This window comes from Rhinopithecus roxellana, chromosome 10 (genome assembly GCF_007565055.1).
Source record: "Rhinopithecus roxellana isolate Shanxi Qingling chromosome 10, ASM756505v1, whole genome shotgun sequence".
NCBI lineage: Eukaryota > Metazoa > Chordata > Mammalia > Primates > Cercopithecidae > Rhinopithecus > Rhinopithecus roxellana.
The window spans coordinates 2,666,322-2,679,171 of NC_044558.1; the positions used below are offsets into that span (position 1 = coordinate 2,666,322).

General features: G+C 49.9%; 1 protein-coding gene across 2 annotated transcripts; it reads left to right on the forward strand.

Annotated features, from left to right (window-relative positions):
• Positions 1 to 222: 222 nt before the first annotated feature.
• On the forward strand, positions 223 to 12,429 carry NOP2 (NOP2 nucleolar protein). Of its 2 annotated transcripts, none has more exons than XM_010385939.2 (16): positions 223 to 642; positions 932 to 1,041; positions 2,111 to 2,156; positions 2,306 to 2,394; positions 2,598 to 2,821; positions 5,374 to 5,429; positions 5,549 to 5,697; positions 5,797 to 5,996; positions 6,138 to 6,227; positions 7,326 to 7,413; positions 7,493 to 7,633; positions 8,222 to 8,361; positions 8,505 to 8,594; positions 8,722 to 8,844; positions 8,965 to 9,193; positions 11,656 to 12,429. In XM_010385939.2, the coding sequence occupies exons 2-16, from the start codon at positions 936 to 938 to the stop codon at positions 12,303 to 12,305; spliced, it is 2,421 nt and encodes an 806-aa protein (XP_010384241.1). In that variant the 5' UTR covers positions 223 to 642; positions 932 to 935; the 3' UTR covers positions 12,306 to 12,429. The 2 variants fall into 2 exon arrangements, with proteins under 2 accessions (XP_010384241.1, XP_010384240.1); XM_010385938.2 differs by having other exon boundaries at positions 544 to 642; positions 2,586 to 2,821.
• The last annotated feature ends 421 nt before the right edge of the window (positions 12,430 to 12,850 follow it).

Genomic DNA, 12,850 nt, shown 5'->3' on the forward strand with positions numbered 1-12,850 from the left:
CTCAGCCTCCCGAATAGCTGGGATTATAGGCGCCCGCCACCACGCCCAGCTAATTTTGTGTTTTTAGTAGAGACGGAGTTTCAACGTGTTGGCCAGGCTGGTCTCGAACTCATGACCTCAGGTGATCCACCCACCTCAGCCTCCCAAAGTGCTGGGATTACAGGCGTGAGCCACCGTGCCCAGCCTGGAATTCCGTTATCTTGAGGCTCGACTAGGGCAGTGGATGCCAGAGAGAGGGCCCCGCTGTCGGGCCCTGGTTCGAGGAGAGGGTGCGGCTTTCACGCACCAGGTTTTCCAACAGAAACTGGCCGTGAGGCTAAAAGCCAACTCCTTGAAGGAAGGGCGGTCACGCTCAGCGGTTTCTCGTCACAGTGCTCCCTCCACCCGCCACGGGTGTAAGCTGCGCGGCTCCTTTGAACTTCCCCCTACTCGCCGCCGCCGGCTCCGCGGGCGTTCCCTGGTGGAGCGTAAGTTCCGGGTGCGGCGGCCGACTGGGCGCAACAGGAAGAGGCGGGGCCGCGAGGCTAGCGCTACCGTTGCGCCTGCGTGGAAGGACTCTGGCGAGTCCCGGCAGAAAGCTAGCTGCGGAGTGCACGTGGAGCGCGTCCCGAAGAACAGTCTCGGGCCTTAACCCGCATTCTGGTGGGTCTAGAGGAAATTGGGGGACGAAGGGTGGCAGCACTGACCTGGTCTGGGACGTGGGGAGAGGAGTGCACTACCTGGGTTTCAGGGTGGGAGGGCGTTCGTTCGGTCGGGCCTCCAGGGGGATAGCGGGGGTACTTGAGTCGCGGGTGCTGAGTCGGGGGTGCTGAGTGAGTTGCGGGTGCTGAGTTGAGGTTGTGCCCTTTCCCACTATAGTACGCCAAGCCAGCGTTCTGCCGTTTCCTCCGGCACGCGCGACGCCACCTTCTCACATTTCTGTCTGCCATAGTACCATGGGGCGCAAATTGGACCCTACGAAGAAGGAGAAGCGGGGGCCAGGCCGAAAGGCCCGGAAGCAGAAGGGCGCTGAGACAGAACTCGCCAGATTCTTGCCTGCAGGTAAGGATTAGTTGCGGTCTCCTGATCCCTCAGCTTTTGCAGTATTCTGTATCATAACCTCTTCTCTTTTTTAGTCTTTGTTCATTTTGTATTTAAGTGGAATCTTCTGTGTATGAGTTACTAGGAGGTATGAATGAAACACTGTCGTTTAGATTGTAGGGAACTGTTTAGGTCGTAGAGATGTGAAGACACGGACACAACTATTCATGCAAGAAAAGGTGTGATTTAAAACATTGTGAGTTCAGAGGAAGGGAGATCCCATGCAGAACTGCATGTTAAGCTGGGTTTTGAAAAATGGGTTAAGTTGTACCAAGAGGAAGTAGTGAAGGGGAGGGGTCAGTCATTGATTTTTTGGAAGGAATGGAAATGGAAAAGCACGGATCCCGCTTCTCCATGCCAAGTAGTAGTTACTGTGTGGAAGACTGGTGGGAGATAACACAGGACCTGGAGTTTGTGTTGGGCTTTGGATAAAGGATGCAGTTTATTGAGATAGTAGCAAGTCCTGGGCACTATGTTGAACTTGTTGGTCTTGTTATGTCACTTCATCATTTTAGAGTCCTGTGAGAGAGGCACTATTAAGGAAATGGATGCGGAGAGGTTAGGAAACTCGTATAGCCAGGCTCAGTGGCTCACGTCTGTAATCCCAACACTTTGGGAGGCCAAGGCAGGTGGATCACCTGAGGTCCGGTGTTCAAGACCAGCCTGGCCAACGTGGTGAAACCCTGTCTCACCATGTGAGACAGGGTTTTGTATTTAGGTGAAACTAAATACAAAAATTAGTTGGGTGTGGTGGTGGGAGGCTGAGGCAATAGAATCGCTTGAACCTGGGAGACGGAGGTTGCAGTGAGCTGAGATCACGCCATTGCACCACTCCAGCCTGGAAGACCAAGAGTGAAACTCCATTTCAAAAAAAGAAACTCATATACAATTATTAAATAATGACAGGGCTGAGATTTAAATGGACTCCTTTTAATTAGTGTACTAATTACCTTACCATGTTTATTTCCATTCCCATTTATTTTCAGTGTCCCCTGTAACTTGTTCTGCCTCATTTTTCTTTTTCAAACAGTAAGTGACGAAAATTCCAAGAGGCTGTCTAGTCGTGCTCGAAAGAGGTAAGTTTGGGTGTCAGCACTTAATTGGTACTGCTCATCTTTAACCACAGAATTAATTCTGGACTCTCACTTTTCCCTATGGTGGAAATGGCAGAGCCTGGAAATATCTTTCCATTTCTTCACTCCTTGAATCTCTTGTGTCTTTTCAGGGCAGCCAAGAGGAGGCTGGGCTCTGCTGAAGCCCCTAAGACAAATAAGTCCCCTGAGGCCAAACCATTGCCTGGAAAGCTACCAAAAGGTCAGTGAAACTAAGAGCTGGATGCTACATGAGGAGTCCTCTGGGTCCTGGGTAGGGAAGGACTTGCTAAACATTTCCGGAATGAAAGGAACAGGCAGAGGACATTCTGAAGGGTAGAAAGTACAGGCTTCCAGGGTGTGGAGCCAGGGAATGTGTGGCTGCCATTAGTCCAGGACTCTTCAAACCCTTAGGGATCTTTGCAGGAGCTGTCCAGACAGCTGGTAAGAAGGGACCCCAGTCCCTATTTAATGCTGCTCAAGGCAAGAAGCGCCCAGCACCTAGCAGTGATGAGGAAGAGGAGGAGGAAGACTCTGAAGAAGATGATGTGGTGAACCACGGGGACCTCTGGGGCTCCGAGGATGATGCTGATATGGTAGATGACTATGGAGCTGACTCCAACTCTGAGGATGAGGAGGAAGGTGAAGAGGTGAGATTCATCTCTGGGCATTCAGAGAAGGATCCTTGCTATTTAGTTTCTTTCCAGATTCTTGAGACTGTTTCTTAGTGGCAAGGATAAGCCTGACTAGAGGAAAGGGGTTTTTGGGCTCCATCACTGTTTCCCTACTGCCTTATATCCTCTCCCAGTGCACCTACAAGTTTGAAGGAGCTGTAGGATAGAGCATTTAAAAAATCTAGAAGGCTATCTTGGTGTGGATGTGGGAAGGTGGACAATGGTGTGCGCCACTGATGGGAACAGAAATGCACTTTTTGTAAAGCAGTTATCTCAGAACTTTGAAATATTTGTTCCTTTTGGCTGGGTATGGTGGCTCACATCTGTAATTCCAGCACTTTGGGAGGCTGAGGCAGGAGAATTGCTTGAGCCCAGGAGTTGGAGACCAGCTTGGGCAACATAGGGAGATACTGTCTCTACAAAAAATTAAAAAATTGGCTGGGTGCAGTGGCTCACGCCTATAATCCTGGCACTTGGGAGGCTGAGGTGAGCGGATCACCTGAGCTCAGGAGTTTGAGACCAGCCTGGACAACATGGCAAAACCCCATCTCTACTAAAAATACAAAAATTAGCTGATGTGGTGGTGTGCACCTGTAATCCCAGCTACTCCTAGCTACCCGGGAGGCTGAGGCAGGAAAATCGCTTGAACCTGGGAGGCGGAGGTTGCAGTGAGCCAAGATGGTGCCATTGCACTCCAGCCTGGGCAACAAAGTGAGACTCTGTCTCAAAAAAAAAAAAAGTTAAAAAATTGTTTAAAAATTAGCTGGGTGTGGTGGCGTACGCCTGTAGTCCCAGCTACTCAGGATGCTGAGGCAGGAAGATGACTGAAGCTTGGGAGGTTGAGGCTGCAGTGAGCTGTGATCTTACCACTGCACTCCAGCCTGGGTGACAGAGTGAGACTGTCTCAAAAAAAAACAAAAACAAAAACAAAAACTTCTTCCTTTTGACATAGTAATTCCTTATTAAGGAAGATGATCCAAAATGTCAGCAAACAGTTCTTTACTGAGGTGCAGGAAATTATTATACAATTAGTATGTGGATATGTTATTAGAATTGTATAGAAAAAAAGAGAAAGTCCCCATGTGCACCCCTTTCTTCCATCCCTTTGTATCTACAGGGTCATTATTAGGTTTGCAGGCACCATGTGGATCATAATGCCAAAAACTCTGGAAACTTCCAAAATATACAATTATGCTTAAGTAAGTTATGGTTCGTGCATATGATGCAGTTAATACTGGTCATTGTGTCTATGAAAATGCCTGTGATCTAACTGAAGTCTAAAAAGCAAGAAACAAACTTGAAAATGGGTTATGTGAAAAATACAGAGTAACTTTAAAAAAATACGGCAAAATGGGCCAGGTGTGGTGGCTCACACCTTTTTTTTTTTTTTTTTTTTTTTGAGACGGAGTCTTACTCTGTCACCCAGGCGGCCACCGTGCCCAGCCGGCTCACACCTTTAATCCCAGCACTTTGGGAGGCCGAGTGGGCAGATCACCTGAGGTCAGGAGTTCGAGACCAGCCTGGCCAACATGGTGAAACCCCGTCTCTGCTAAAAATACAAAAAATTAGCTGGGTGTGGTAGTGCACGCCTATAATCCCAGCTACTTGGAAGGTTGAGGCAGGAGAATCGTTTGAACCTGGGAGGCGGAGGTTGCAGTGAGCCAAGATCGCGCCATTGCACTCCAGCCTGGGGGACAAGAGCAAGACTTCTCTAAAAAAAAGTATGGCAAAATGGTAGTCAAGGGCAATTTTTGTCTTTTATATGTGCAGGTATTTTTCAAGTTTTTTTTTTTTTTTTTTCTTAATGCAAAAGTGAAAAACACGTAATAGTAGAAAGTAAAATGTAACGAACCCTTTAATTCATTACTTGGTTTTTTTTTTTTTTTGAGATGGAGCCTTGTTCTGTTGCCCTGGCTGGAGTGCAGTGGCTTGATCTTGGCTCACTGCAACCTCCACCTTCCGGGTTCAGGCAGTTCTCCTGCCTCAGCTTCCCGAGTAGCTGGGATTTACAGGCATGCACCACCATGCCCTCATTACTTAGTGTCTTTTTTTTTTTTCTTTTTTGAGACGGAGTCTCGCTCTGTCGCCAGGCTGGAGTGCAGTGGCCGGACCTCAGCTCACTGCAAGCTCCGCCTCCTGGGTTTACGCCATTCTCCTGCCTCAGCCTCCCAAGTAGCTGGGACTACAGGTGCCCGCCACCTCGCCCAGCTAGTTTTTTGTATTTTTAGTAGAGACGGGGTTTCACCGTGTTAGCCAGGATGGTCTCGGTCTCCTGACCTCGTGATCCGCCCGTCTCGGCCTCCCAAAGTGCTGGGATTACAGGCTTGAGCCACCGCGCCCGGCCATTACTTAGTTTCAACAGTGATCAATATTGTGCCAATCTTATCTTTGTTTCTTTGCTCCTTTATTTCCTTCTGAACGCAAGTGTTGGATTTTTATTTAGTGAGAAAATAAGATACAGAGATAGAAAGTGCTACAAGGGCTGATGGGAGGGCAGGCCTGTATTAACAGCCCTTGTGTCTCTTCAGTTGCTGCCTATTGAAAGAGCTGCTCAGAAGCAGAAGGTCCGGGAAGCTGCTGCTGGGTGAGTTTTGGAAGCTGTTGGGATGGAGCATAGGCAGCGGCTAGGATGGCGAAGCTGTGTGGAAGGAGGAGGTGTCTGTTTTGGTCTGTGAATCACTCTGTTCTTGGACCTGTTTCTAGGGTCCAGTGGAGTGAAGAGGAGACGGAGGACGAGGAGGAAGTGACCCCTGAGTCTGGCCCCTCAAAGGAGGAGGAGGCAGATGGGGGCCTGCAGATCAATGTGGATGAGGAACCATTTGTGCTGCCCCCTGCGGGGGAGATGGAGCAGGATATCCTTGCAGGACAGAGTGAAGAGTTAGGAGGAAGGTACTTGGGAGAGGGATTTCCAGGCCCTAGGACATCATGACACAGTTCCTTAACAGGCCCACATGCCCAGGCTCCAGACCTGCAACGAGTTCACAAGCGGATCCAGGATATTGTGGGAATTCTGCGTGATTTTGGGGCTCAGCGGGAGGAAGGGCGGTCTCGTTCTGAATACCTGAACCGGCTCAAGAGGGATCTGGCCACTTACTACTCCTATGGAGACTTCCTGCTTGGCAAGCTCATGGACCTCTTCCCTCTGTCTGAGGTACTGGATTGCCAGAATGCCTCCTCTGCTTTTTTCTCGCCTCCTTACCCTGTGTAAGGAAGAGGTTCAGCCCCCTTGTCCCGCTCCCCTGACTGAGCTCCTTAGCCATCCTCACTTATTCCCTGCTGTCTTCCCTGGCAGCTGGTGGAGTTCTTAGAAGCTAATGAGGTGCCTCGGCCCATCACCCTCCGGACCAATACCTTGAAAACCCGACGCCGAGACCTTGCCCAGGTGAGGGGTGGCCTTTGAGGCTTGCTCATCTCAGAAGGGAAGTGATTTCTGCCAACTCCAGAGATTGCCCTGTGCTACCCTGACTGGGTGGGGCCTTAGGACCTAAGCATGACCCTGAGGGGCAAACCCAGAGGCCTGATATCTCTGGCAGGCTGGGGGCCTAGGACCTCTGAGGAGTGGGAAGTTCATCCCTCCAACCTCTGTTCCCTGTGACTAGGATGATGAGACTTCAGGATGAGCCTGCTGCCCCCAAGGAAAATGGAGGGAGATGATTGAGGAGCTGGGGAAATATGATTCCTGACTGCAGAGAAAAGACACATACGCACAGTCAATATTTTAAACTCATTTCTGAGGGTTCAGGGACCCCAGGTTAACGACCCCTGTTCTAAAGTCAGTTGTTGGGTTATATGTGTTGTGTATTTCCTGGTGTGAAGAAAACCTAGTAATGTAATGTGCTATAACCAGTATCATTAAATTTTTAGTATGGTGGAGGGGTCAGCCTCTTAGAAAATCAGATGCCACTTCCAGGAAATAAAGTAACAGGAGGTGGCATCCTGCTCCATTGGGATGAAGTTCAGACCTTGAGTTAGGAGCCTGAGGTTAAGAAAAAAGGGCACCATAGGATGGAGTGGGAAAGAGAAACTGCTCAGTGAGTCCATGATGACTGTATTCGGAGTAAGCACTCTAGGAGTTGTGGGGCCATGGGCCATGTTTTTAATGTCTTCATCTGTTTTCTGGGTAGAGTAGCCTATGAGGTTATTAAAATCTTCATCCTGACTGGGCGCGGTGGCTCACACCTGTAATCCTAGCACTTTGGGAGGCCGAGGCGGGCAGATCACCTGAGGTCAGGAGCTAGAGACCAGCCTGGCCGACATGGTGAAACCCCATCTCTATGAAAAATACAAAAATTAGCCAGGCATGGTGGTACATGCCTGTAGTCCCACCTACTCAGGAGGCTGAGGCACGAGAAAGAATCACTTAAATCCAGGAGGTGGAGGTTGCTGTGAGCCGAGATGGCGCCACCTCACTCTAGGCTGGGCAACAGAGTGAGACTCCGTCTCAAAAAAAAAAAAAAAAAAAATCTTCATCCCTCTTCAGGCTCTAATCAATCGTGGGGTTAATCTGGATCCCCTGGGCAAGTGGTCAAAGACTGGACTAGTGGTATATGATTCTTCTGTGCCCATTGGTAAGTCTCCCCCACCCAAGAGCCCTTCTACCTCTGTCCCTGTCCCTACCGCATGTCACAGGGTGGTCCTCCTCCACAGGTGCCACCCCCGAGTACCTGGCTGGGCACTACATGCTGCAGGGAGCCTCCAGCATGCTGCCCGTCATGGCCTTGGCACCCCAGGAACATGAGCGGATCCTGGACATGTGTTGTGCCCCTGGAGGAAAGACCAGCTACATGGGTATGAGACGGGCAGACAGGTGGGATTCATCGGGCTGTCTTGCTTTTGAAAGTAGATGGGGTTGCTGACTCACTAGGGCTCACGGAACACAATGTGTAGGCTCTAGCAGAGTGGTGAGGAGCAGTCTCTGGAGTCGGCCTGGGTTCCAGTGCCGGGTGTGCCACTTACTACACATCTGACTCTGGATTCTCTTTTGTCATCTGTAAAATGGGATGGTAATTGCGCTTGAGTTTCCCCTTGTATTATGCTTGGATTGTGAGGGTTAAGATGATGCATTTAGAAGTCCTTGGCGGTATTCAGCACATACTCAGTAGCCATAACTTTTATTAAGCTGCTATCACTTAAAAGAAGTAATTTAGTATGTAGGACCAGATAGGTGTTCAGTAAAAATGGGAAACCACATTGGTAGACTTGCTGACCACCAGGGGCCAGTGCAGAGTGGATCAGCCTATAGCTCGGCAGGCTTGTTGGGAGTGACGTTGCCTTGAGGGGTTACCACTTCTCCTGTGGATTCCTGAGCAGGAGGCTGGGAGCTAGTGTGGAGGCAGTGGAACTGGCTGATCAGCACTGTTACTGCCCTCCCTTTAGCCCAGCTGATGAAGAATACGGGTGTGATCCTTGCCAATGATGCCAATGCTGAGCGGCTTAAGAGTGTTGTGGGCAACTTGCACCGGCTGGGAGTCACCAACACTGTTATCAGTCACTATGATGGGCGCCAGTTCCCCAAGGTGAGACTCCAGCTGTGTGTCTCCTGAGGCTTCTTCCAGTTGACCTTCTCCCTTCCTGACCTCAGTGTTCAGACTTGACCCTAGTAAATAGTGCGCTGCTGGTTGCGGAAGAGACATAGGATTCATCTGTATCTTTTCCCCAGGTGGTAGGGGGCTTTGACCGAGTGCTGCTGGATGCTCCCTGCAGTGGCACTGGGGTCATCTCCAAGGACCCAGCCGTGAAGACTAACAAGGTGAGGAGTCAAGTGGTGGCCGCTGAGACGCCTTGGCTGGGTCTCGTAGAGCTGGAAAGCGAGATGGGTACACGCTCTGGGCTCCCCTCTCCTCCTGAGGCTGCCTTTGGGTCTCTTTTTGGGACAGGATGAGAAGGACATCCTGCGCTGTGCTCACCTCCAGAAGGAGTTGCTTCTGAGTGCTATTGACTCTGTCAATGCCACCTCCAAGACAGGAGGCTACCTTGTTTACTGCACCTGTTCTATCATGGTGAGACCTCTGCCATGGCAGAGCAGGGGAGGCTGGGCTGGGGGGCTCTTTGCCCCTTAGAGCTCCCTTCAGCTCCAGCTCTGCTTTGTCCTCCCTTGTTTATCTTCCCCCAACATCCAGGTGGAAGAGAATGAGTGGGTGGTAGAGTATGCTCTGAAAAAGAGGAATGTGCGACTGGTGCCCACAGGCCTAGACTTTGGCCAGGAAGGTTTTACCCGCTTTCGAGAAAGGCGCTTCCACCCCAGTCTGCGTAATGCCCGACGCTTCTACCCTCATACTCACAATATGGATGGGTTCTTCATTGCCAAGTTCAAGAAATTCTCCAATTCTATCCCTCAGTCCCAGACAGGTAAGTGATCTTTTTCTACCCTTCATCACCACCTTTGCTCTTTTCACCTTTCAGGAGCCTTTATGGTGTGACAGAAGGGAAGGGAAAGGAAAGATTCATGCATCCCTTACTCCAGCCTTTGCATGCTTGGATGAGAGAATCCTCTCATTCCAGCTAGAATTGCTTTTGAGTGCTGGACCCCATGTGAATAGGCTAAAGTGTTCATATGGATGGAGGCCTTTTCCTTTATTCTGCCAAGTGGCTGCAGTTGTTCAGCACTAAATACAGTCCAAATGAAGGTTGTGGTTTCTTTTCCTTCTTGGCAGAGTGTTGACTTACTGGTACTGTACCTCTGCTGGTCCAGCACTCTCAGCACTGGGTTGGAACAGAGCTCCACAGAGCTTTGTCAGCAGTTCTCAGCCCGTCACACTCATTGCAGATTGTTTTCTCAGCCATCTTGAGGAGTCCGGCCTGGATCTCAAGGGAAGGGTGGGGTTTTCTGAAACAGCCTTGAGAACGCTGCTTACTGGGATATAACCCTGGGTTTAATTGCAAGAGGGAGAGAAGAGCTACTTCAGAAATAGTAGAATTTGTCTGGGCATGGTGGCTCATGCGTATAATCCCAGCACTCACCTGAGGTCAGGAATTCCACATGGTGAAACCCCATCTCAACTAAAAATACAATAATTAGTTGGGTGTGGTGGTGCGTGCCTGTAATCCCAGCTACTCAGGAGGCTGAGGCAGGAGAATTGCTTGAACCTGGGAGGTGGAGGTTTCAGTAAGCTGAGATCACGCTATTGCTTTCCAGCCTGGGCAACAAGAGCAAAACTCTGTCTCAAAAAAAAGAAATAGTAAAATTTGCTATAACTTAAAAAGTACATATTTTAATTATCGTGTAATTCATCATAATCCGTGTGGAAAAAAACTTCTCTGATTTAAAAAATAAATAGGCCAGGTATGGTGGTGGCTCGTGCCTGTAAATCCAAGTACTTTGGGAGGCTGAGGTGGGAGGATCGCTTAAGACCACGAGTTTGAGACCTGTCTGGGCAACAAAGGGAGACTTTGTCTGTAGTTCCAGCTACTCTGGAGGCTGAGGCAAGAGGATCCCTTGAGCCCCAGGAGTTTGAGGTTGCAGTGAGCTATGATGGCACCACTGTACTCCAGCCTGGGCAACACAGTGAGACCCTGCCTCAAAAAAAAAAAAAAAAAAGGTAAATAAAATAAAGGCTAGTGCTTCAAATTCATTTAGAAGACCCTGTGAGGCCGGGCGTGGTGGCTCGTGCCTGCCTGTAACCCCAGCACTTAGGGAGGCTGAGGCGGGTGGATCACCCGAGGTCAGGAGTTCGAGACCAGACTGGCCAACATGGTGAAACCCCGTCTCTACTAAAAATACAAAACTTAGCCGGACATGGTGGCACACGCTTATGATTGTCAGGAGTCTGAGGCAGGAGAATCTCTTGAACCCAGGAGGCAGAGGTTGCAGTGAGCCGAGATCACACCACTGTACTCCAGCTGGGGCGACAGAGCAAGACTCAGTCTCAAAAAAAAAAAAAACCCCAAAACCAATTAATCTCTTCCTTACAGCGTCTTGTTACTTCCTGTCCTCAAGAGGGCGCAGCTTCCTGTAAAAAATCTTTTGGCCCAAGGATAGGCAGTGATTTTTTTTCTTTTCTTTTCTTTTCTTTTCTTTTTTTTTTTTTTGAGACAGTGTCTTGCTCTGTCGCTCAGGCTGGACTGCAGTGGTGCAGTCTCAGCTCATTGCAACCTCTACCTTCCAGGTTCAAGTGATTCTTGTGCCTCAGACTCCCAAGTAGCTAGGATTACAGGTGTGGACAGGTACCACCATCCCTGGACGATTTCACCATGTTCACTAGGCTGGTCTTGAACACCTAGCCTCAAGCAATCCACTTGCCTTGGCCTCCCAAAGTGCTGGAATTACAGGTGTGAGCCACCACACCTGGCCTATAAGCAGTAATCTCTTAATACAAGGTTCAAGTAGGACTTGAATAAAGGCCAAGTTACATTAGTAATGGGAATTTCGGTAATCTGCTCTTAGGCACTGACCTAATTGTGTGGAGCTCTTGCCCAAGAGATGGCAATTCTCATATTTTAATACGAGAATATTAAAATATGGTGATTGGCCGGGTGCGGTGGCTCACGCCTGTAACCCCAGCACTTTGGGAGGCTGAGGCGGGCGGATCACGAGGTCAGGAGATCGAGACCATCCTGTCTAACACGGTGAAACCCTGTCCCCACTAAAAATAAAAAAAATTCTATGGGCGTGGTGGCGGGCGCCTGTAGTCCCAGCTACTCCGGAGGCTGAGGTAGAAGAATGACGTGAGCCTGGGAGGTGGAGCTTGCAGTGAGCCGAGATCATGCCACTGCACTCCAGCCTGGGCGACAGAGCGAGGCTCCGTCTCAAAAAAATAAAATACGGTGATAAGGCCCATTTTCTGACACCATCTGTTTAATTTTAACCCCAGGAAATTCTGAAACAGCCACACCTACAAATGTAGACTTGCCTCAGGTCATCCCCAAGTCTGAGAACAGCAGCCAGCCAGCCAAAAAGGCCAAGGGGGCTGCAAAGACAAAGCAGCAGCTACAGAAACAGCAACGTCCCAAGAAGGCCTCCTTCCAGAAGCCGAATGGTACCTCTAAAGGGGCAGACTCAGAATTGTCCACTATACCTTCTGTCAGAAAGACCCAAGCTTCCTCCAGGTTCCAGGATAGCAGTCAGCCAGCTGGAAAAGCCGAAGGGATCAGGGAGTCAAAGGTAACTGGGAAGCTAAAGCAACGATCACCTAAATTACAGTCCTCCAAGAAAGTTGCCTTCCTCAAGCAGAATGCCCCTCCCAAGGGCACAGACACAGAAACACCGGCTGTGTTATCCCCGTCCAAGACTCAGGCCACCCTGAAACCTAAGGAACATCATCACCCCCTTGGAAGGGGCAAGGGGGTTGAGAAGCAGCAGTTGCCAGAGCAGCCTTTCAAGAAAGCTGCCTTCCAGAAACAGAATGACACCCCCGAGGGGCCTCAGCCTCCCACTGTGTCTCCCATCAGTTCCAGCCGCCCCCCACCAGCAAAGAGGAAGAAATCTCAGTCCAGGGGCAATGGCCAGCTGCTCCTGTCTTAGATGGTTGAAAACTAGACTGGGGTGGCTCACTGCCATTGTCACCGGGTTGGAACTTTTGCCTCTATGAGGATGCCTTCTCCACTGTGCATACCCATGAAATTTAATACACATTTTACAACCTCTGGCCGCTGAATATTTTTGAGGGAACTGGGTACTGTCTTTGCCGCTTTAAGGGTAGAGGTGGGAAGGTGGGACTGGGATCTTCTGGGGAGAGGGAATGGTTGGGTGCTACTGAGAAATCAGGTCAGTTTTAGGCTCCTGCATCCTTGAGTCTTCCCAGGAAGGGAGAGCCCTGGAGTCAGAGCTAGGGGTGATTGAACTCTGGGGAGAGGAGGGCAATAGAAGTGTAGGGGAAGTCTGGGCATGCTGGCTCACGCCTGTAATCCCAGCACTTTGGGAGGCCAAGGTGGGTGGATCACCTGAGGTCAGGAGTTCGAGACCAGCCTGGCTAACATGGTGAAACCTCGTCTCCACTAAAAATACAAAAAATGAGCTGGGCATGGTGGCGGGCACCTGTAATCCTAACTACTCGGGAGACTGAGGCA

Excerpts from the sequence above, each read along its gene's own strand:
- NOP2 (XM_010385938.2), top strand. The coding sequence starts at position 936 with ATGGGGCGCAAATTGGACCCTACGAAGAAGGAGAAGCGGGGGCCAGGC. Across the intron at positions 2,157-2,305 it reads TCTAGTCGTGCTCGAAAGAG|GGCAGCCAAGAGGAGGCTGG; the intron begins GTAAGTTTGGGT and ends GTGTCTTTTCAG. Across the intron at positions 7,634-8,221 it reads AGGAAAGACCAGCTACATGG|CCCAGCTGATGAAGAATACG; the intron begins GTATGAGACGGG and ends CCCTCCCTTTAG.